Source organism: Chelmon rostratus, chromosome 6 (genome assembly GCF_017976325.1).
Source record: "Chelmon rostratus isolate fCheRos1 chromosome 6, fCheRos1.pri, whole genome shotgun sequence".
In the NCBI taxonomy this organism is placed as follows: domain Eukaryota; kingdom Metazoa; phylum Chordata; class Actinopteri; order Chaetodontiformes; family Chaetodontidae; genus Chelmon; species Chelmon rostratus.
This window is the reverse complement of record NC_055663.1, coordinates 1,528,915-1,551,552: the sequence shown is the minus strand read 5'-3', so window position 1 is coordinate 1,551,552 and position 22,638 is coordinate 1,528,915. Positions and strand designations below refer to the sequence as shown.

Below are 22,638 nucleotides of genomic sequence, written 5' to 3'. Positions count from 1 at the left end.
ACAGTCACTTTCAGACTCTTCTCTCCTCTTCATTGTAGTTGTTTAGAAATGACGTACACTTATTTAAATAAATTACCAATGGTATAGCAGCAACAAACACTTGGAAATGAGATTAACTTCATTAAGATCATTTACATCTGTAGTCTTAATAAAGACAGCACAGCAGAAATACAAAAACTGAGCTAGACACCAGCACAAACACGTGTTGTCACTAGTAACACAAGCATAGAAGACCTGGACTAAATACACAAGAGGCTAATAACTAATGAACACTGGAGACATAAAATAATGACAAAACACACACAGACAGGAAAACATGATACATGAGGAGAGAAGCTTTCAACAAAAACAGGAAATAACTAAAACCATAACCATAACAAAACCTGGCTACACTGCAGCCTGATAGCAGTTCAGTGTGATCTTAGCAAATATCCCCCACAGATGTCGGTGATGCTCACAAGTCATTTTGTGCATGTCCATGTCAAGTCTCGAGTCTGATATGGCTGTAATGAGCTTTGTATCATCGGCCGCATGCCATCTGGTCTGCTTAGAACGATGCATAGCTATATCTGAGGAATTCAAAGCACGTACTGCATTATCATCCCTCTATTATCTATTATCATACAGTATCAGCATTGATTAGTTGTTTGATATATGATGGCTTTAACAGACTAATGCAGTGCAATATGAAAAAATACACAATGAAAGGTTTCTTTTAAAGTTAGTAGCTGTAGTAACATGAGCGTACAGCTGCAGTTTAGACCAAATATTAAGGTCCAGGTCCCCTGCAGAGTGTTGCCTCAGGTTGGACAGAAAAGTCTACAGCAAACTGTCCAGTTTGCCTTGTACTCACTGCTCCTGACAGGACTGATCCACTCATGGTCCGTCTGCCATTCACCCTCTTTTTTCATGGGCAGACTTGAGCTAAGGGTATTGGTCAAGACTTTTAAAAAACACACGTCTGAGTCTCCTTCAGCAATGACATTCAGTGACAACAGACCACTTGTCTGTCATTCAAGGCGTCACTCTCTTCCGCAAATTCTGATATAATGCTTCTTCACTATGTCTCATGAAGGGCAGCAAGGGACGGTGCATTCTGTTTTTCAGTATGGGAAATTCCACATCGTACAGGGCTGGTAGCAACTCAAGTACGCATGATAGTAAGGGAGCTCATCAGACATTTCCTTTCAGTCTCAAATCTTTCAGTCTCAAGTCATGTCTCGAGTCACTGTGTGTGCACCTTACTCTCCGTCTCCGACAGACGCATGATCCACCAAAAACACTGCAGCTACCAGCTCTGAGAGGGCTTTGTGTAGGCCTGTTCATTTGCTTCATATTCTGCCCCAACTCTTCCGCTCTGTATCCTGCCAGCCTGCCTCAACATTTCCAATTTAGCATAGTGACATTTTGAAATGATTCAGCACCAATCAGCAGACAGACAATCAGGACAGAGCCTTGTCCCTTGTGATGGACAGCCTGAAAGCTAAACTGAGCAAAGAGGGAGTGAGGATGAGAAGAGGGGAAGAGGAACAAATTGGAAGGCGAGATGAGGATTAAATATGTCAATATGGTCAATGAGGCTGTGGCAGTGAATGACTCTCGTCTGTCTTTCATCTCTTTCTCTCTCTGTGTCTCCACAGGTGCTGCTCGGTAACAGGAAGCCATACTTCAGGCCAGACGTGACAGGCGAATCCGTGGACGACACACAAACACACACAGACATTTGATCATGAAATAAAAACACTGGGAGCAGCAGTGCCTTAGGGGTCCAGGTTACACAGAAACACACATCAAAACTGGTTGTTATTGCCGCAGAAAGACACCAGTGTACCTTGAATCTTGTGTTTGTGTGGAGGTGAGTTAAGCAGGTGTTTATAGGGCATCAGATGAACGAGAGCAGGGCTGACAGCTGGTATAAAGTGGTGGGCACTGCTGGGGCTTTACCCTTGGATTACAGTTTGGCAGATTAGCGCTAAGCAGCAGTCACCTCAAGTTCACCAGCCTCATGAAACGTACGCCACCCCCCCAGTAGGGTGCACACAAACAAACACACACCCACAGCAGCACAGCTGTAGAACACAATTAAATAAGTGCAGCTGGCAGACAGTGCGCAACCCTAGCTTAGCACCATACACACATTAAATCACAGGCACACACACACATACATGCACTCTGGGCTGCAGGGTAGACACTGCCCCTGCCCTTCCTCCCATCGTCCTCTCAAAGCCAGCTGGAGAGAAGATGAGATTTGGGGCTGATTGGTTTTGTCTTTTTTCCCATTGCACCCTCTGCGCAGCACCACTTTGGCCATTTCTGGGAGCAGCTTATCCTATGGATGAATCATCATCGTAGAAATCTTTGAACATTGAACAATCCGCTTGCAGTGCTTTGGTTACTTCTCCCAAAGTAATTTTTACTTTTATCTTTGTATTTTTTTTCATGTCCCAGAGCCCCTCAACTACAGAGCTGACACTAGAAGATGATCGCAGAGAGTTCTGCACTCTCATTGGAACAGCATGAAATCTTATGCTACTCTGCTAGTGTGTTGAATTTTTCTCATCGCATTAAGATTTCATCATTCAACTCAAAGACTTGAGACTCTCTCCCAACTTTTTAAAGTTAGTGTCTGAGGAGTGCAGCTGCCATTCACGGAGAAGCTCTCAGAGCATCAGTGAAACAGGCAGATACAGAAAGTGGACTGAAGGGGTGAAAGAGGAGAGGAAAGACCTTGAGACAAAGAGAAACCAGGTGAGATGAACCTCAAGAGAAAAGCAAAAAGAGGAGTTAAAAAAACAGAAGAGCGAATACTGAGCAGATGAAAGAGGAACTAAGCAGAAAAGGAGAAAAAAGAGGAGCGGAATAGGTATTTTTTGATCTAAGATGGCTAGAGACATGATGGAACACCCTTCAGGCCAGACCTCCTCCCTTCTACTGCTCCTCCTCCCTCTCCTCCTCCTCCCTTCTTCCCTCCCTGTCTCCACTGCTCTCAACTAGTCTGCCAGCTTTCCTTGGCTACATCGCTTCAGTGCAACACGAGAGACAGGAAAAGAGAGAAGGCAGAGTGCTGAAGCCGAGCAGAATATTCACACAGATGGCAGAGAAAACGAGAGGGACCTGCTGCATCCGTTCACACCGTGTGCTGGATTTTACTGAAAACCGACACTGAGGGAAAAGAGAAGGGTGGACGTAAAGACAGTGGAGGCCAGAGAGGGGAAAGTTGGAGGGTGAAGAAGGAGGGAATGAACAGAGGATAGAAAGGTGGAAAAATCGAAGTTGAAGAAGCAAAGGACGTCAGGCTGCAGCTTTGTGTGATTCAGCTGTGACTCCTGTGTGTGTGTGTGTGTGTGTGTGTGTGTGTGTGTGTGTGGAAACATTTCTGTGTATGAGACAAGCACATAGCTGTGAAGGAGAGAGAGAGAAAATCCAGCAGGAGACAGAGAGAAAGCGTAGGAGCATCGTTGAGCGCACAGCTTGACTGTGAGACAAATTGACTCTGACACACTGTCTTCCATCAGTGTGTGTGTGTGTGTGTCTCATATAGTGGGTGGTATTGTGCGAGTCAGGGGTCATCCCAGTCACACTGACCAGACCTTGGTGGTTGTTGCGTGAAGGCAGCAGCGGCGGAGGAGAAGGCAGTAGTGGTGGGCTGGGGACAGTGGCAGGCCCAGGGGTGGGGGCATGGCCATGGGGGGGCCGCATCCCGTCCTCCACCCTGCACCGGGACAGGAGGTGGGGCTGGGGGTCCTGGGGCGGGGGTCCATCCAGGGGAGCACCCAGACTCTCCGAGCTCAGGCCGTGGCTAAGCGCGGGGACGGCTGGAGCGGTGGGAGGTAGTACTGTGGGAGGAGGCGGGCCAGAGAAAGGAGGCAGGGTGAGATGTTCCCGCAGACTCTGGGTTCTCCTGGGGTCACTGGCTCTCGTCTTTCTCACCTCACTCTTCTTCTCCGTCTCGCTCCGGGGGGGCGTCGGCTTCAACTACCTGGAGCCGCCTGGGTGGGAGGAGTCGAGGCGGGTGAAGCTGGTGCCCAGCTATGTGGGTGCACACAAGCTGTCACCGTCTGACACCCCACAGCAGAAGACGTGTGCCTGCCCACGCTGCGTCGGAGACCCCGGTGTTTCTGATTGGTTCGATGAGAACTATGACCCCGATATCTCACCGGTTTGGACCAGAGACAACGTCCAGCTGCCTTCTGATGTTTACTACTGGTGGGTGGTAAGTAACAATGTGATTTCACTTCATATGCTAGTTGTGACACAGTTAGGGTACAATCATTTTGCTGTGAATGTATGAGTATAATGTGTCTTGTGCAAAACACTCCATTTTTAGTGATGTTCAAGATAATTTCAGAATTCAAACATGATATGAAGTTGAAGAAATAGTTCATCATTTTGGAAAAAGCACTTTTTTTCGAGAGTCAGTACAGTACAGTAAATATGAAGCTATGAAGCCACTTAGCTTACCTTAGCACAAAGACTGGAAACAAGTTGTTTTTGCCCTCTGTACTGTTTTTGAACATGTTGCTCCAGCTCCATATCTAACGTGCAATCATGAGAGTCGTTTTGATCTTCTCTCATCTGATCATCAAACTCTCTAAACTCTCTAAAAACACATTTTTTTTTTTGTATTTTAGTTTTTTTACTGTGCGTGCAGCATCATCAAACTCTTTCATTGCACTTCATTTGTGTGCATGACAAGTCAGTTACATGGGAGAGAAAAGTTTCTAGGACGCAGCAAAGGGGAAGTACAAATTACAAAATCGCAGATCTCTCCATCCTCCTCATCCTCCGTCATCACTGAGCCCACCAATCCCTGCTTACAAGTAGTACATACTTGACACACGAGGAGTCATATGTCGTGTGTGTGTGTGTGTGCGTGCGTGCGTGCCTGCGTGCGTTTGTGCGTGCGTGTGTGTTTCCAGTGTTATCTTCAGTGTTGTATGCTGTCCTTCATTGGCTGCTCTAGAGTTCTGTTTCAGAGCTATAGCCTCAGTCTAGCTATGAAATGGCAGAAAACTGCAAACACAGGCCAACAGCTGCCAAGTCATTAGGTCACACTGCAAAAGGGAGGTGATGAACAGGGAGAGAGAGAGAAAGAGAAATAAATGAGAGGAAGAAAAGATAGAACGGGGGGACTGGATAGGGAAGAAACAGAGATGATCACATAGAACAAAGCAAACATGGACAATAGGAAAGTAGGAGTGGTGAAATGGCTAAAGAGGGGTGTGAGGCATGAAACAGATGTGCAAATAAACCAGAGAAATGGGGAGGGGAAGGAGAACTGAAAAGGAAAGAAAGGAAAAATATATATAGCATGCAGAAGAAAACAATGAAACAAACCCCAGAACAAAGAGAAGAAAATGATTTGGTATTAAAGGGGCGTCCTTGAAAGGCTCAGTTGTTCACAAGCAAGGATGGGGTGAGGTGAAACACATGATTGTATAAAGGGTAATTCCGCATGGGCTCGGAAACACTTAAAACCCCTTCGGCAAACACAGTTCATTTCGGAATCGGAGGCTCTATCTCTGTTACTCTTCAGCCTCATATATTAGTAAGCTAACATTCATTTTGTCATTTGGCTCAGTTAGCTAGGTGGCAGTTATACCTGCACATGTTTAGATAAAGCAAATCTTTATGCAATGAATTGTTTGGCGCAACACTTAAGTTTAGTGATGTGTAAATCTCTACTCAGTTAACGCTTACTGTAATTAGACTAAGTTTGAACTTAGGCACAGCTGTTAAGTAAGGGTTAGTTTTTTTTATATAGCACTTTTTTTAAACACAGTTGCAAAGTACTTTACACACATGCAAAGATAAAAATGATTAAACAAATAAGGTAAAAATACAGCACAATATAAAACACAGCACAATGAGAAACAGACCAGACGCCCAGAATGGAGATCTATAAAAAGGCTTGCCTATAAAAATTATAAATTATATATATAAATATAATAATACATATAATATATTTATATATATATATAAATTATATATAAAAGTTTTAAGGAGAGTCCAAAGATTCAGCAAATCTGATAGATGGGGGTAGATGATTCCAGGGTTGGGTTGCAAAAACCCTTTTTTTTTTTGCAGTTGGAAAGTGAAATACAGAAGTGACATAAGGGACGAGCGGATCAGAAATGTAACTGGGGCAAGGCCATGCAGAGCCTCATAGGTAATCAACAGGATCTTGTAGTTTATTCTGGATTTTACAGGAAGCCAAGGGAACGAAGCAAGAACATTGGCAATGTGGACTATCTATCTATCTAGCGAGTTCTAGTTAATAGCGTAGCAGCAGAGTGGTGGGTCCTTCATGCAGGCACCTGAATAGCAGAAGATTTGGCCACCATGTACTGCTACATGCGGGACCATAGAGTTACTAAAAACGGGGACCACAGATTGACGTTCCGCTGAAATGATGGCAGAAGGCAGTCAATCATGTGGAGCAGCAGAGTCCTGGCAAGCAACAGAAGCAGCCACACCCCCAGAGACCCCCCAGAGGAGGAGTCGGCAGACGGCTCAAAAAAGTGGCAACAGGGTGGCAGGCAGGGGTGTGATTGTAGGAGCTGAGCCGACCCCTGGTGCTGCTGGAAGCAGAGTGTCGCCCGTTCAAGGTGAGGTCCGTGGCAGCCAGGATGTGACCAACCTCAGGAGGGGAAACCAGGGCAGACCATGGAAGGTCAACCAGCTGGTGCCTTGATCAATAGTGTGGTCCAGCCCCACTGTCTAGTGCTTTGAATTTATTGTTCATCTGAAGAGGTTCAGATGAGGACGGTGGGAAGAATCATTTAGCATGACCCCTGCACACAAGGGCTCCGAGTTGCAGGGAATGGAGCAGGCTTGGGACTTGGGTTTAGCCCAGAGGAGGGGCCGCTTGTTTGCACCCAAACCCAGAACCTCAGCTGAAAGGAAAACCCCAGAATTAGCTCTTCCTTGTCTTTGAGATCCCACTTCAGCCGTGTGATGTCACCTTGTAACAATGAGTATGCTGGCAGGGATTATCCACAAACAGCCATTATGAAGTTTAGCTGTTTCAGATCCAGCAACCAGGCTTAAAACAAACCTAGTGGTAGCTAAGCTAGCCAAGCAAAGGATCACTCACTCACGAGAAAACCAAGTCCGCAGTCAGGTTTCAGGAACAAATCAGGTTATGCTAGTGTCAATGGCAGATAGTATAGGAGTAAAGGCACAGGTTCAGTACACTGGATTTACTGACAAAAGTCAGTAAATCCAGTGTAGAAGTCAAAAGCCAGTGCAATGGCTCCTTAAAGTAGCAGTTTTCTGCTGAAGTAAAATATTAGTTTAAGTGAAAATGATATGTTGTACTTACTTTAAAGTAGATGCCAGGGAGCTTATACTTCAGATGTCAGAGGACAGCTGCGAGGAAGAAAGCAAACAGCATTTGGCATGGATGCCAAAAAACATCTGCCAAAAATGAGTAGCTCCTGAACAACAGTGATGCAGTGTGCCAAGCTGGCTCTCGCACCATGCAGGGAGTCAGAGACAGGAGAAGGCGAAGGATGGCGGGATCAAGGAGAATGGAAAAACAGAGAGGGAAGTAGAAAGAGAGAAAAATGCAAAGAAGTAACAGTATGAGAAACAAAGTCAGGGAGAGTAAAAGAAAGACTTAGTGGTCTCTGATCAGCCCTGAAGAGCTGCAGGGTGCACGGGCATCCCACAGAGACAAAAAGATGGAGAAAGACAAGAGGAGCAGGAGGAGAAACAAAGAGGAAGCAAGGGAAATTAAAGAGAAGGAATTAGACATGAGGGAAAGGAGGCTGTTCGAGACGATGTGTGAATGAAATTGTAAGTGAATGAGATCTGTGTTGGGAAAAGCGAATTAAGGCCAATGGAGGTGGTGGCAAAGGGGTGTGAAAATGAAGATTGGTGTGGAAGAGACAGAGAAAGAGAGCTATGGAGAGGAACAGCCATGCTGTGGCTGCCAATATCCTGATGAAACTTTTATGTCTGTGCTTTTTTGTTTCGAGGGATTTTTTTCATGTGTGTGGAGGCTTTATACACATGGATACTGATTTACCTGCGTGTGTTTTTTAAATCTTTTTTGCACTGCTAGTGTGTCATTCTCTTTACAATCCAATAAAATAAAAAACTTAAATGAACAGATGAAATATTCCGGTAGTTTTGCTCTTGATTTTGAACATGTGGCTACACATTTATTCCATCCCTCAAGATATAGGCACAGGTGCGTTCCAAAGTTCCAGTCTTCTTGATAGACTTAAGTCTTCTAGTAAAAATTCCCCGTTGTAAAGCCCACCTTTATTATTTTATTTTAGCAAGTTATCTAGTGGGGGTTTGAAAAAGTCAATAGAAACCTCACGAAAAGCTAAAAAAATGACCAGTAAAACCAAAGTCCACAGCTATGCTTGCAGCCATGAGGGGTGCAGCGGTTCTTTGAGCTAAATGCTAATGTTAGCAAGCTAGCATACTGATTTTCAGCAGGTATAATTCTTACCATGTTCACCATCCTAGTTTATTGTTAACATACTAAGGTTTTCTAAATACTAGTAAAACAAGGTACAGCTGAGGCTGGTGGGAATGTGATTAGGTCAGCAGATATAAATATTGGACAATTAAAATTAGGTAATTGTGACAATGTCTCTGGACAGTTAACACCAGTAAGCTGAATTCTATTTGTAACATATTTAATATCCACTGTGATTTAAAAATATTCAAATTTTTATTATCACATTATTCAAAAATTATTGAGTTAGTAGCCACTTTTATGTGCTTTCAGGTGCTTTATGTGTAAACAATGAGGAGTGCCAGGTTTCCAATGCTGTTGTTACGTTGATATTGTACTGTAAAATAATAATATCATATCAAGACTTTGTTTGGTCAAATTTGGTTTATTATTTAATGTTAATTTATTTATTGGCTTACCAGATTTTTTTTCTGTATATTGCTTTAATATCCACTTTAATAAAGACTTCACGAAATTCACGAGTGCATTAAGGCCATCTTCAAAGAAGCCAAAGAGCAAATCCTGAATAAAGGTTTTCTTGCATAGAAAATGAATAGCTTCACATTCACAGTGTTAGTTATTCATGAAGTCTTTGACAGTCAGGTACTTAAAGGGCAGAATCACTGGCAGTTTCATCATCCTCCCCTCTTCATGTTTCCTTCAACTCCATTCACATCTCAGCCCTGATCCTTTCTGCTTCCTTCCTCTTTACATTCGATACTTAATTTGACTTTTTTAACCAGCCCCTATTTATTCTTTTGGTCGCCAGACAGTAGAGGCTTATTGTTATCTCTGCTGTCACTTGTGTCCCTCAAAGTAGAGCAGGACATTGTGACATCTCCCTGTTGTTGGTGATTAAAAGAGAAGAAAACTTGCCTGGACAGACACAAAGAAACCTTTGCACACTTCAGGTGAAATAAGCGGTGTATGTGCAGACAACCAGATCTAAGTATTCTGAAAAAAGCCAAACCATTTGCTGGGAGTGAAGTTCAGTGGGGGTTTGAATCCTCTGAGACTTCTTGCTTTTTTTTTTGGACACCTTTCATTCTTCTTCTACTGCCATCCGTCTTGTTTCAGCTTGTCTTTGAAATGTGGACAGTAATGTCTCTGCTCCTCTGACCCCAGCTCGCCCAGTCTGACTGCATCCTGTCAGTCTTACACATGGCTGTTAACTAAAAACACACACAGACGCAAGCACCTGCTTATTTCCACACGAACACAAAGTGCATGCACACACGTACATGGGTGCACAGAACGTAACTAAATATAAAGTCTGTTGTCACATCCTATTTGTCTGCAGAGGAGAAACTGCACATCCTAACCATACTTTCTGTTTCTCTCTAGATGTTGCAGCCCCAGTTTAAACCCCACAGCATCCAGCAGGTGCTGCTGAGGTTGTTCCAGGTATTTCATATTATTAATTAATATTCCCATTACTCTGGTACTTTCAAATCAGCCAAGTCCTTACTTCACACTCTAGGGCAAAGGCTGAGGGGAACAGATTGTCTTTATTAGACATTAGGTCTATCAGGGGCCCAGCTCATTTCATTTTAATGTATCTGGTTTTTTTTTCAACATAGCAAAGTGCATTGAAATAAGGCTGTATGTTTAGATATCTCAGCCTGGCTCCCTCAGAGCAGAGGGGGCTTGTCATGACCAAGGCCAGGAAGTCACAACACAAAGGGAGGCACAAAATGATCGAGGGTGTTGTGGACTGCCAAAAAAAACATAAAGCATAAAGAAACCACAACAAACAGGTGCCAGTTGGAGAGAATTCAATTCATTTTTATAGCACCAATTCACAACAGAACTTTCCATATAAAGCAGGTCGAGACCATATTAATGTGATAGTATATGTACATATATGTAGCGGTCTGACGTGCAAATCGGTTGTCCAACCTGGGTATAGGGGTGAAAGACTAAGACTATCTAGTAATAATAGAAATATGACTAATAATAATAATAACAGTTGCAGTGGGTGTTAAGCAAGGCCACGGCAGAACGCGCAACCCAGGAGAGAAGCAAACGCTTCCTGCAGGAAAACATGATTCTCCCTGAAGACCAAAAACCAGAGCTGACACAAAAGTCCAACTAAACTTTATTCACACAGTGCACAGTTTGACTGACTAAACTCTTCAGCATGTGCAGTCGACACTGCGCACCACTAACTGTGGCACCAAACCATCTAACCTTTTAGACGAGCCCAAGTCACAACAGAAAAAGAGACACACCATGATTAAGCTTCAACAAAAAGATATTAATATTTATTAAGCTACATGAAGTAAATCAAAATGACAACTAAAGATTGTTTAGATGTGGGGTTTGGATGACAGCATATTCAGTGGTATAAGTGTGCATGAGCACCGATTGTGTGTGTGGGTGCTGTGAAGTGCCGAACAAAACATAAAGGTAACCTAAGAAAACATAACCAACCCAAATGAGAACAGAGAGCAAAGAGCTGCTGCAGCAGCAGCGAGAAGGCAGAACTGCTCTGCAGCCAGTAAATACCCTGGGATCACACTGAGGCCCTGAGGTGTTCCAGGTTACACTAATGAGCCGCCTGCAGAGAGAGGAGACTCACACAGCAAACACAAGATGACGCAACGGGGGTCATGTATTTTTCATGCAGGGTCTCATGAAGAGTTTGCCCCAGTATTGAGAGCAGGATGTATTTTTACGATCAGGTCTGAGATGCAGGTTAGGTTGTTCTATGTCTCTTCTAGTGTCATATGTAATTTCCTGTGTGACTTGAGTCCGGCTAGCTTGATTCGATCACGGCTGTCTATCGCAGGTGATTCCCGGAAGGTCGCCGTACGGCTCGTGGGATCCTGGACGCTGCTTGCGCTGTGCCGTGGTGGGGAACTCCGGAAACCTCCGTGGGGCTGGATATGGGGCGACCATTGACGGACACAACTATATCATGAGGTGAGGGGGTGGATGCAATAGATAGATGAGACCAGAGAGCAGATGCGGGGCTGCATTAAATACAGCAAGACTGAAAGATATGGAGATAGAGGCCAAGATGACAAAGAAAGGAGGGGGAGTAAATGGGAGACAGCTGGAGAGATGGAGGGAGGAGAGAGTTCTTGTCAGGGAGCACTATACCATCACAACATATTACCTGAAGATTATGTCATGCAGGATTGTGTGTGTACAAAAGGATAAGTACTTAAAGAAGCTGAAAGCAGATGTGTGTTTCTAATACTATGTTTAATTTCAATGTTGAACACTGTCCTCTGTTCAGCAGAGAGGTCACCTGACTTGTGTGAGGTCACCACAGAGCGCTTTATGTGCTAAGATTCACAAACACTGCGACTGTGTCTTTCACATACACACCCATGCAGAGAGGCACACAAATCCTTTTGTCTCCATCTAGTCCTGTTTGTGTTCAGCAGTGATGAATCACAGAAGCTGATTGTTGTCAGTTGGCATGAACACACAGCTTTATGCTGCTTCAAATATGTTGCAAACGTGTATGTGTCACATGCTGGTGACATGAAAGCGTCTGCAGGGAGAGGCTAGTATTTTGTTTCTGTGTGCTAAAAGCACGAGCATCCGCTCTCTCAGTAGACCTGTGTGGGCAGCCTCCGACTTCCATCTCCTTTTGTGCTTTCTCATTGATGTGGTTTGATTCTCATTTGTTTTTAAAATCAGCATGGACCGCAACAGCGCCGCTCACCCCCACCCACCTCCCGTCTGTCTGCCTTTTCACTCGCCCTATCTAAACAAACATCTGCCTCACTGACATATGGGTAGGTGCTCACACTGGCCTTTTTCTTCAGGGGCACCTTCCTGTTTACATAAACAGCTCACTCCTCCAGACAGTGAGTCACATCTACTGTAAATACAGCAAAGTCTGAAGTACACAGACACAGCTGAGCGGTTCAGTTACTGTCTGACTGAAGGTTACAGTGGACAAAATATACTATACTTTGAGGCAAAGCACAAGTAGACAAACGACTCACAACAGTGTCATGTATGTAAGAACATCAGCTTGTCCAACCTTGAAGCAGATGGTCTCTGTAGCAAAAAGTCTGCACTGTACAGGAGAAAGAAACTAAACTGAAAGGGGAGCAAACTATTCCTGTTTTGACAAATGTGGTTTTGTTTAATGTTTAGAGGTAAGTCTAAACCACATGACTGTAAGATCCGCCCTGCGTGGCCACAGCAGCCTGTTGTTGTGTAGTACTGTGGGGAATGGGGTTTATCAGGCCCCCTAATAAACACAGAGCATCGCTTCAAGCAAGACTACGTAATCAGCCACTTACAAATGAAAAGTTAAATTAATGAACCTTGCCTTTCGATAGATAGTGCTGTGTAACTGACATTGCTGAGTCAGTGTTATATGATGTGTAACATTTAGCATTACTGTGTCTCACCTGTGGTTGTTACTTGTGGCTACAGTGTAATCTGGCTATAATGCAATAGTTTTTCCTTTTGGGAATGAACATAAAGCTCAAAGAGAGGAAATAACAACTAGCCTGACTCTGTCCAAAGTGGAACAATCAGTCCTCCAATACCTCTAAACCTCACTGATTAACATGCCATGTTGTCTTTGCCTCGCTTAGTTTAGCAGTTCACTTCCAAAACAAAGTGAGAAACACAGCTATAGTGCAGGTTGCCAGATATGGTAGGTGGGCACAAATTCTGGTTTTGGTCTCTCTACTGGCATGTTGGTACCAAACCTGGCAACCTCACTGTGATGTCCTTGGGAAGCACAGTCCCTGCACATGCCTATTTTTTGTTAAGAAATAGTTCCAGCATGTAAGATCACAATTTGTCAATTTACATGTTGTTAACCATCTTTTAGCTCATGGTTTTGGTTTTACTTGACTGCTTGGGTTCACTCTCACGTGCACTGTTCCCAGTAAGCAGCGGTTTTCATGCTACCTGTTAAGCATCGTATGGCAACATACTGAAGCATTTAACAGCTAAGACGAAAATGTCAGTTTTGTGTTCACATGGACAAAAATAAAAAAAATGAATGTGGGTTTAGCAAGTTGAAACTAGCGATCTTCTAATTTCCTAAAATGTTGAACTACTCCTTTAAAAGCCTTTAAAACAGGAAGTGCTAACAGTCAGCATCAAAGGAGATCCCTGTGCTACCGCTATGGCACCTATTTTACTGCAGACAAAGTGTGACCTGAAGACCTGCAGTACATCTCTTACGCTGTTCCTCCCATGCACCTAGAATAAACCTGGCTCCCACGGTGGGCTATGAAGAAGACGCCGGCAGCCACACCACTCACCACTTCATGTACCCGGAGAGCGCCAAGAACCTGGCGGCCAACGTCAGCTTCGTGCTGGTTCCCTTCAAAACGCTTGACCTCGTCTGGATCACCAGTGCTCTGTCCAACGGCCAGATTCGATTGTAAGACACACACACACACACACACACGCAGATATTCATAAGCACGGATTAACACATATGTGAGGGCACACAAACATAAAATTGAATGAATTCTGGAAATATAGTGCACACAGTTTAGAGACACTTAAATGTTGGCATCTACCATTTGACTCTAAGGCACACACACACACACATTCAGTAGAGGTGTGAGTCACTGGCCTGAAACAATCTGTCAGCTGTCAATCATCCAGAATTCATAGCTGCAGCAATCAAGTGTGCTGATTGAGTGTGTTTAATCAGTTTCTCTCTCCCTCAGTACGTACGCTCCAGTGAAGCAGTTTCTCCGGGTAGATAAAGACAAGGTGTGTATTTTCAGTGTTCACCACACTTACTTTGAGCAGCAATATGCCAACACACACACATACTGTACTGTGTGGTCACTGAGTGACCCCGCTTTATGTCATCCTGTCCCCATTGTTGATGGAGGATTACAGTTCGATTATAAACCTTTCCTTTGTTTTAAATAATCTTCTGCTCGCTCTTTAATCCCTGAAAATGGATAAACTCGTACTAATCCCCACCATGTGAAGACTTTGGGAATGTCTTCGGCTGGTCAGAGATTCAGTTTTTACAGTGTCTTTGGAGGCGGCCCAGAAATATAGATTTATAAGATTTCCTCCACTGCAGAGCTTTAAGCAGCCTAAAGCCCTGTTTGTTGGGACTGAACATCACCTGGAGGCACATGATAAATGTGTAATTACTATTCATTTGGTTAACAGGGTTTCCAATCTTTCACAACAATCACAACCTCTCTAAAAATGTGTCTTGGCAAAATCTTTTCTCGTTTGGCTGGATCTTTTGAATGTCCACTGGCTATGATTTGCATGAAGTATCTTTCCTGTATTACTGTAGAAATCACCTGGGTGAAAGCTTTAAATCTGAATTCAGGGGAGCTTGGATTTAACTGTACATAAAGTAGGAATGTTTGGAAGGTATCAGACTGTGGGGCAGTGCTGACAAACTGTAGAAAGCCAGTTTTGCTTTGTTAAGTATCTCTGTCCACCACGCAGGTCCAGATCTTCAACCCAGCATTTTTTAAGTACATCCATGACCACTGGACCAGACATCATGGCCGCTACCCCTCCACTGGCATGCTAGTCCTGTTCTTTGCGCTGCATGTCTGTGACGAGGTTAGTTCCTTCTCTTTTTGTCTCTGCTTTCACATAACAACATACTGTAAGTCTTTGCATCATGCTGAAACTATCGCATGCATCCTGACGACCCACTCTCCGACTCTCCTCTAGGTGAATGTGTTTGGTTTCGGGGCAGACAGCCGGGGAAACTGGCACCACTACTGGGAACAGAACCGCTACTCCGGAGAGTTCAGGAAGACTGGTGTCCATGACGCAGACTATGAAGCCCAGATCATCCAACGGCTGGCCAAGGCCGGCAAAATCACTGTATTTCCTGGGAAATAACCAGTAAATCAGCCTGTGTATCTAATGTTCCAATGCTGGTATGGCAACAGACACTAGAGAGGTAGCTTACAGTGTGTTAGATAGTCTCACTTTCACCTACCTGCACCAGTAAAAAAAAAATAAAGTAAAGTAAAATCAAATGCTTACAGAAGGTGAGAAGAAATAGTGGTGATAGAATGCTACCAAACAGCGTTGCTCTGTTCTTTTTTCCTCATATTTGGGAGGTTGCCCACCAACCCAGGCTTTGATAGAGAACATGGTGTTAGGAGTGTGTAGGAACCAGGAACTGGGAACATCCAGATCCAGATGTAGTTCTCCTCACATAAGACTGACCTTAAAGTGGGAGTTAAGCCTTAAATCTGACAATGAAGTAATTGACTGTTTTCAAGATTTTCCCACTAGCGGCCGGTGCCAGGATGGACCACATATCTCTTCCCTAGGACAGCTTCAAAAAACAAGTGAGGCCTGGACTGCAGGACGGCTCAACCCTTCACCACAAATACCAGCTGTGAACAGCACAGAGAGGGGAAGCTCTCGCATGCAACGCCCCACTTCTGGACTCTGGTGTCTGATCCTCACTCATTCACAGAAATACACTATTCTACACACTGAAAAGGCAGAGGACCGCACCGTCGGCATGTAGAAGACTGTTGTTCTACAGCCTATAAGACGATATGTGACTGCTTATATCGTACGACTTTTCCCCCTTACTAGGCGCAGCAAGGCCTCGACACCTTGCAGCAGACTCACAGAAACATGGTCAGGATGTTTGCCTTTTGGTCATTGTGACTCACAGTGATCAGTACAGCACTAGCATGAGCTTCAGCTGCAGAGCCAGCTAGCCTGGCATGAAGCACCACAGCAGCTGCAGTTGCTGCTACAGTCTTTATTCAAACCCAGACACAGGGAGAAATGCTCTGCATGAGACTCCAATGAGGCCAAAAGTCCATCTCCTGGGATTTCATGTTTGGATGGAGGCACGCTGGTATCCGGACCAGAGTTTGAGGGTCTGTTTTGAGGGGGGAGGACTGGAGAGAGAGAGCTGGAACATGAAGAACCAGTCCGACAAAACCAGCGTGTGAAACACATCATTTGCTTGTGTGTGCACGTGGGTTCACTGTCGTTGATGTGCAGCACACTCACGCTTCGGCTTCACCGCTTTGGCTCTGAAAGGGCTTCTTTTCCTTTCAACTCAAACCTGACTCCTGTATCCTGGTGGAGTTAGACTGTCAGGGGCATTTTGTCCCAGATTAAGGCCCATATTCACTAAAACCCCACCGGATCTGGGATTCTTTAACAGCTCGGCTTCATTAACCACTAGCCCTGGACCCTGCCCAGCCAATCCAGACTTCAGCTGTGTCTGGAGGGGCTGGAGCCACCAGACGCCTTAGACTTCACCTCCTTTTCTGATTTTCATGATCATGGCATATCCCACTGCTGACTGCACATTTCATGTATTAGTTTAATGTACTGTTTACACCTTTGCTGGATTTATACTGTTGGCTCAGATTAGATTTTCTTTTCCATCCAGGTGGCACATCAATGGTTTTTTCATGATTTGGTCTCCTCAGATAATACCCATTTAAACATTTTTAGCCTCCAAACAAATAGCAGTCACGGGAGTGCTGCGAGACTCTATCAAAAAACAGAAATATCAATGGAAAACAGAAAATGGGCGACACAGAGAGGGAGGAAAGTAAAAGTATTTGGTTGGAGCTGAGGCTGTACATCCATCCAAAGATTTGTTTATCTAGAAGCAGCAGGTGGCTGACAAGGAAGAGTAGTCAAGGTTCCTATGCAGGTCTGGAAAATATGGAGAAGTGGTGACTGAGTAAGTCTTTCAAGGTGTGATAAGTCATATTTTACTGCCCCATTTCTCAAAGTAATGTATTATTACGTATTAATGACTCAGAACAGTTACTTCATGTTGTTCAGAGAGCTCTGGCTTTTAAAAGTCAAATTAGAATTTGATAAACATCAAAAGACAATTCATACGTTACTTAAAGCTCCTGAAAATTTGAATTCAAATGAAGTATTTCTCGATAGGGTTAAATATTCATGAATAAATAAGCAACATTTCAAGTTAAAGGTACGCTGTGGAGCTTTTGACCACTTGTGGCACTGTGGGGCCATGTTTTTATAAGCGGGTCCCTGGTTTGTTCGTTCTCCACCTTTGGCTAATGTGTCAGGAAAGGCAGGGAGGAAGAAGACTGCTGCAAGTAAACACGGACATAAGAAATGTGGGATTTCAAATATTCAGAAGTTGGCTTTGTGGATATAATGGGCAAGGAAACGCATTGAACACATTTGTTAGATCTCTACACACACCTTGGTTTTAATGAGCAACAGTGAATGTAAAACCGATCAAACCAGTGTTTTCATGACTCAGTAAGAAGTTTTCAGGGTCGTTAATGTTCCTTTCAAACTAGAAGACGATACAACTTTGTTCCCCTCAGAGTGAGTCAGTATATTGTTTTAGTGACTAATAAGATGCGAGACAGTGGGCTAAAAAAACAAATCTGCCACCTCCAAAATGGTAAAGAAAGATAGACGTGGGAATATAAACTGTGTAGGAACCGTGAGTGCAAGAAATAACAGCCACCTGTGTGTGTGTGTGTGTGTGTGTGAGAACAGAAGCTCAGAGACGTTAAAAGTTGAAAGGATTTCGACACATGACATGATGAAGCTCATTCTTAGTGTTTCGTGCAGTTTGACCGTTGCTCTCGCTAAGAAAGGTTTGAGGTAGACGCACACATAAATGAGGATAGTCAGGGTGTCATACCGCCCCCAGCAGGTGATGTGAAGAACTGTGCCTCCTCCGCTGATTCCAGTTGTGTTTGTGCATTGTTGTGTTATCTTTGGATGATATTGTGTAACCACATGTGATTCTCATATATCACCACTGTACTTTATCTGCTTTCAATGTTCTTATCCTCCTTTGCACATAACAGATTTTATAGGATGCTTTAGTGTTGAGCTGGGCTCATTTTAACTGTTGGTGTGGCTAAATCTGGACATATTGTTTGTGTTTTCTCTCACTTTCACACACACACACACACACACACACATATATATATACACACATTAATGCTTTTGTGCCTTTTCCTGCTGCTGGACATCTCTCGCCTACAGCTGCACCATCTGCAACACACACCTGCTACCTTTGCATTTTTTAGTCTCTCTCTCTATTACACACACACACACACACACACACACTTCTTCAGGCTGAGAGCTGTGCCTTCTGAGCTGTACACACACACACACCTACATGAAAACACACACCCTGCCTTCTGCTTGGGGGGCAGACGCCTCCCGTTCTTCACTTCTTACTGCTTCATACACTTCCATTGTTTTGTAAAGATCGCCGGAGGCCAAAGGAGAGGATGTAAACTGATGCAGTGTGACTTGCCGTGAATTCATATTAGGCCATTTGCTACTTTTTGGAACATGTAGTTTATACCTTTGAGGCATTTCTGCTTTTCATGATAACATATAGTGAGGAATGGCAGGAAAATGGCAGACAGAGAGGACCATGCACTGGATCGTGTGCCTGTAAAGATGTGCCTGTCTCCTCTCTCTGTATCAGATTCGAACTAGAAATAACAGCTGGTGAGGATGACAAAGCGTCTGAAGGTTTAGACATATCAGTGTGTAGTGTTGCTGTCATGATTAAGTGTTTTCTTGGAGTTGTCAGCCACCGTGGGCCCGTGTTCTTGATGTTTGTTTCCCAAGATGCTCCTTCCAGCCTCAGAATGAATGTAAATTGTTTGAGAGATAATGTCAGAACAGCTCTGGGCTCTCTGGCAGGAGGTCAACACATTCCTATCACATTGTTGCAGCCTGCAGTGCGTAGTAAAGTCTTCATAGTTCACTGAGACCCTGTTCCAGGGTGGAAACTGTTATCCGCTTCCTCAATTTCTTGCAGTGGTAGACCAGAACATTGTGATCAGATAGCGAGGGGAGCAGGGTGATCCCTCTCTGCTGTGTGCCAGCCTGAATTAGAGTCGGGTTTTTGTTCCACCTCCAGTACATGACACAGATCAGAGAGTGTTCCAACCTAAAGTAGGTCTTTCCTCCTGCCGCTGACCCAGTACACCCATTCTTTTTCCTCTGGAGTTGAAGCCTAAAATAGCTGGAACAAGCACCAGTTTTCAGGTAAGTGTCTGAAGAAGTACAGAGCTGCGTTGGTTGAGAGCATTTTTGGAAATGTGGCCTTTGTGATGGCCAAATGTCCAGGCAGCAGCATGTTTTCCTGAGTGAACGCTGGTAACGGTGACAGAAACAAGTCAAATGAAGCTGACTTGTGTGCTGAGTCTGTGTCACAGCTCAGCTGGACAGATTTTGAGAATCCCACACTAGACTCTCCAAAACATCCCGTACTAATATGAGCTGTCTTCTACTTTGCTGTCAGAGGCACCGCTCTCACCCACGACTGCTGTTACACCATGTTGTCTCAGTATGGTTTGAGGCACATTTCAGTAACACACCTAATCACTGACTGCCTGAAAGCGTGTTATCAAGCTTTGTATAACTGCACAAAGCAGCCGACACACACCACAGTTTCCATTTTGTGGACGGAAAAAGAGCCACATTAAACTCATTACATTTACGTTTTTACGGCATAATTAAAGAGAATGAGCCTGGAAATGAACCCAGTCTGAAAGCACACCTGTTCAGCTGGGGAAACAGTCACAATACATCTGTGCAACATCTCAATCCCTTACAGGCGTCTACTTTAAAGGAATAGTTCAACATTTTGGGAAATATTCCTCAATTTTTGACTAAGAGTAGGATGAGAAGATTGCCACCAACGTACAAATGTCTGCATGTTTGTTATGAGGCTTCGGCCAGGAGACAGTTAGCATAATTAAGACAGGAAACGGGGAAATGGCGGGCGAGCCTGGAGGTAACCGCTCCAGGCAGAGATCCGCTGTTTGGCACACAATCACAGCAAAACCACAAATTGTTTTTACACAAACAAGATATAGCAGTATGTGTAAAGAGCAAGGCAAGTTGTCTCCAGTTCAAGCTAAGCCAATACGAGGTACAAAATCTTCTCATCAAACTTTCACAGGAAAGCAAAATAAGCATTTTTCCCAAAGTGTCAAACTATATACTTGCTGGGTTTTTTCTAGATGTGCTTTAGGCTTTATTACTCTAAAATATTAGAGAGCCTCATCACTGAGCTAGTGTTAACACCAAATCAGAAAACTGGGTTGATTTGTGGTAATCTGGCAGGAGTCACTAGACAGTGTCTCCAGCTTTAACATCAAGAGAGTCTGTGTCAGAGAAAAATACTTAGACCACTCAAACACCACTTAGCCTGTTTCCTTCCAGTTGCCATGGTTAACGTGGCTGCAGCTCAGGGTGTTCTGAGGTGATGGAGAAAAGGTTTCTGCAGCAGGGAGAGAAGTTCCACTGACTGGAGCAGACAGATCTTGGTGGAAACACGGCTGGTCCCGGCTGTTGACCCTGTGACATGGCCTGCGACTGCTGCCAGCTTGCAGCCTCGGGCAGCTCTTTCCTCACCACTTCACCGGGCTGCACTGAGCAGAAACAACTCTTTAGCAGCAGCCGCTGAGCTGCAGCCTGCACGTATCAGACCGTCTCTGTGGATTGTAATGCTAACATTCATACCTCCATCAGCTATTGTGCTAGCACTCTGCAATCAACTATGAAATATCAAGTAGGAGTAAAGGCTGCTTAATGAATACATCTGCCATAACAGCAAATGTACAGGTGGATCATAAGAAACAGACGCTGGAATTTCCACAGTTTAGTCTCTCAGAGGTGGTTTCCTGCTGTCCGGATCTGTCACCATCTAGTCACAGCTTTAATGTCTCATTCTTCAGTAGGACTACCTTATGGACAAGGTGGTACATGTGTATTTACTACATTGAAATATATGTATGATATGTGATCCTACTCTTTGTATCTTATTAAAAGCTTCATGAAACGTGACCTTTAAGTGTGATGTTGTGTTTGTTAGTTAGAGCCTTGATTTACACTGAGCTACAGAAATAATGTGGTCCAGACTGTGGAGAACAATATGCAGATAAAAGATTTAAAAAAGCATCAAGTTGGTGCTGGTGGAATGTTGCCCAGTACTCAAGTACTGTACTGAGAGGAAGATTTGAAAATGTGATCAGTTTCTAAAGTATACATACAAATAAACTAACCAGCAGTATACAAAGTTTATCTAGCTCTACCTTGACAACATTAAAATGCACCTTACGCAGTAATTAATCAGTAATAATATTCCATTTATTGTTTTTTATTTCTATACATATATCATAAACCGTATATATATGTATATATGTGTATGTACGTATGTATATATATACATACATACATATATTTGTATGTGTCTGTTCAGACACACATATGTAGTGAAGACTGTGAAGGAACTTAATGAAGGATATTAACTGTATTTTTTGTCTGAAATGGAAGTTATCATCACATTGACACGTATGGTTCCAGTGAACCTTCAGTGTGAAACATGCTGTCTTCACTTTCACAGAGTGCAGAGGACTGATGGAGAGCTTCATCACATGGTGCAACAACAATCACTTGAAGTTCAGTATCAGCAGAACCAATGAGCCTGTGGTGAGCTACAATGACTCAAATATGGATGCTGCTGCAAAGATGCTGCAAATTGTAAAACGTGGACGCTTCACACATTGATCTATACAATCAGCAGTTTCAAGGTGGACACTCAAGATTAGTGTTAGTGTCATTCTATCCTAATTGTGTCATTGAGACCCATGTGAAATTTGATCTTATTAAATGATATTATAATAATAGCGTATGAATTCTGGAGTTGGCCTAAAATGTGCTTTGTGAGGTCACAGTGGTTTGGTGGGGTGGAGGGCTGCGGATTTGAATCGAGCCCGGACAGTTGTGGTAAGGATGCAGCTATGTGTGCGTGCATGTAATGAACTTCAGGTGTTCTTGAGATGTTGCGTTCACAAGAGTGGGAGGATGGACAAACAAACCAAAAACATAATGCCTCCAGCCACGACATAAAAAACGTTATAACAATCAGCTGAACCCTCCCTGCTCAGCACCAAATGGCTGATGAACTACCTGGTTAACACTGTGTGGTGTTGAGCTTCAGAGCCATTGATTCTGGTCAGGATGGAGTTAAGATTAAAGCTGAAGGCTGAAAGCAGTGGATATTGGACTTGTAAATAGGCTGCTGGTTGTTACATATCTACTTCAATTTGATATCTCAGTGTTGTCTTAACAGCTTGTGTCTGCTGGCAATATATATATAAATATTTTATATAATTTATTGCAGGTGAAGATAATTCACCCATGCTGCTACTGTAGGG

The 22,638-nt window shown here is 43.7% G+C and overlaps 1 protein-coding gene across 1 annotated transcript; it reads left to right on the top strand.

Annotated features, from left to right (window-relative positions):
- Positions 1-1,467: 1,467 nt before the first annotated feature.
- Positions 1,468-21,234, top strand: st3gal2 (ST3 beta-galactoside alpha-2,3-sialyltransferase 2). The gene is made up of 10 exons (XM_041938544.1): positions 1,468-1,541; positions 1,641-1,650; positions 2,620-2,748; positions 3,542-4,213; positions 9,821-9,880; positions 11,268-11,401; positions 13,668-13,847; positions 14,143-14,188; positions 14,897-15,016; positions 15,131-21,234. Exons 1-10 carry the CDS (start codon positions 1,468-1,470, stop codon positions 15,302-15,304), a joined length of 1,599 nt encoding a protein of 532 aa, XP_041794478.1. The 3' UTR covers positions 15,305-21,234.
- The last annotated feature ends 1,404 nt before the right edge of the window (positions 21,235-22,638 follow it).

What these genes read in the sequence shown, in the direction of transcription:
- st3gal2 (XM_041938544.1), top strand. Translation starts at nt 1,468, where the DNA reads ATGGACAGCCTGAAAGCTAAACTGAGCAAAGAGGGAGTGAGGATGAGA. An exon ending in TTGAGACAAAGAGAAACCAG is followed by an intron (nt 2,749 to 3,541) that starts GTGAGATGAACC and finishes TGTCTCATATAG; the next exon opens with TGGGTGGTATTGTGCGAGTC. An exon ending in TGCTGCTGAGGTTGTTCCAG is followed by an intron (nt 9,881 to 11,267) that starts GTATTTCATATT and finishes TGTCTATCGCAG; the next exon opens with GTGATTCCCGGAAGGTCGCC.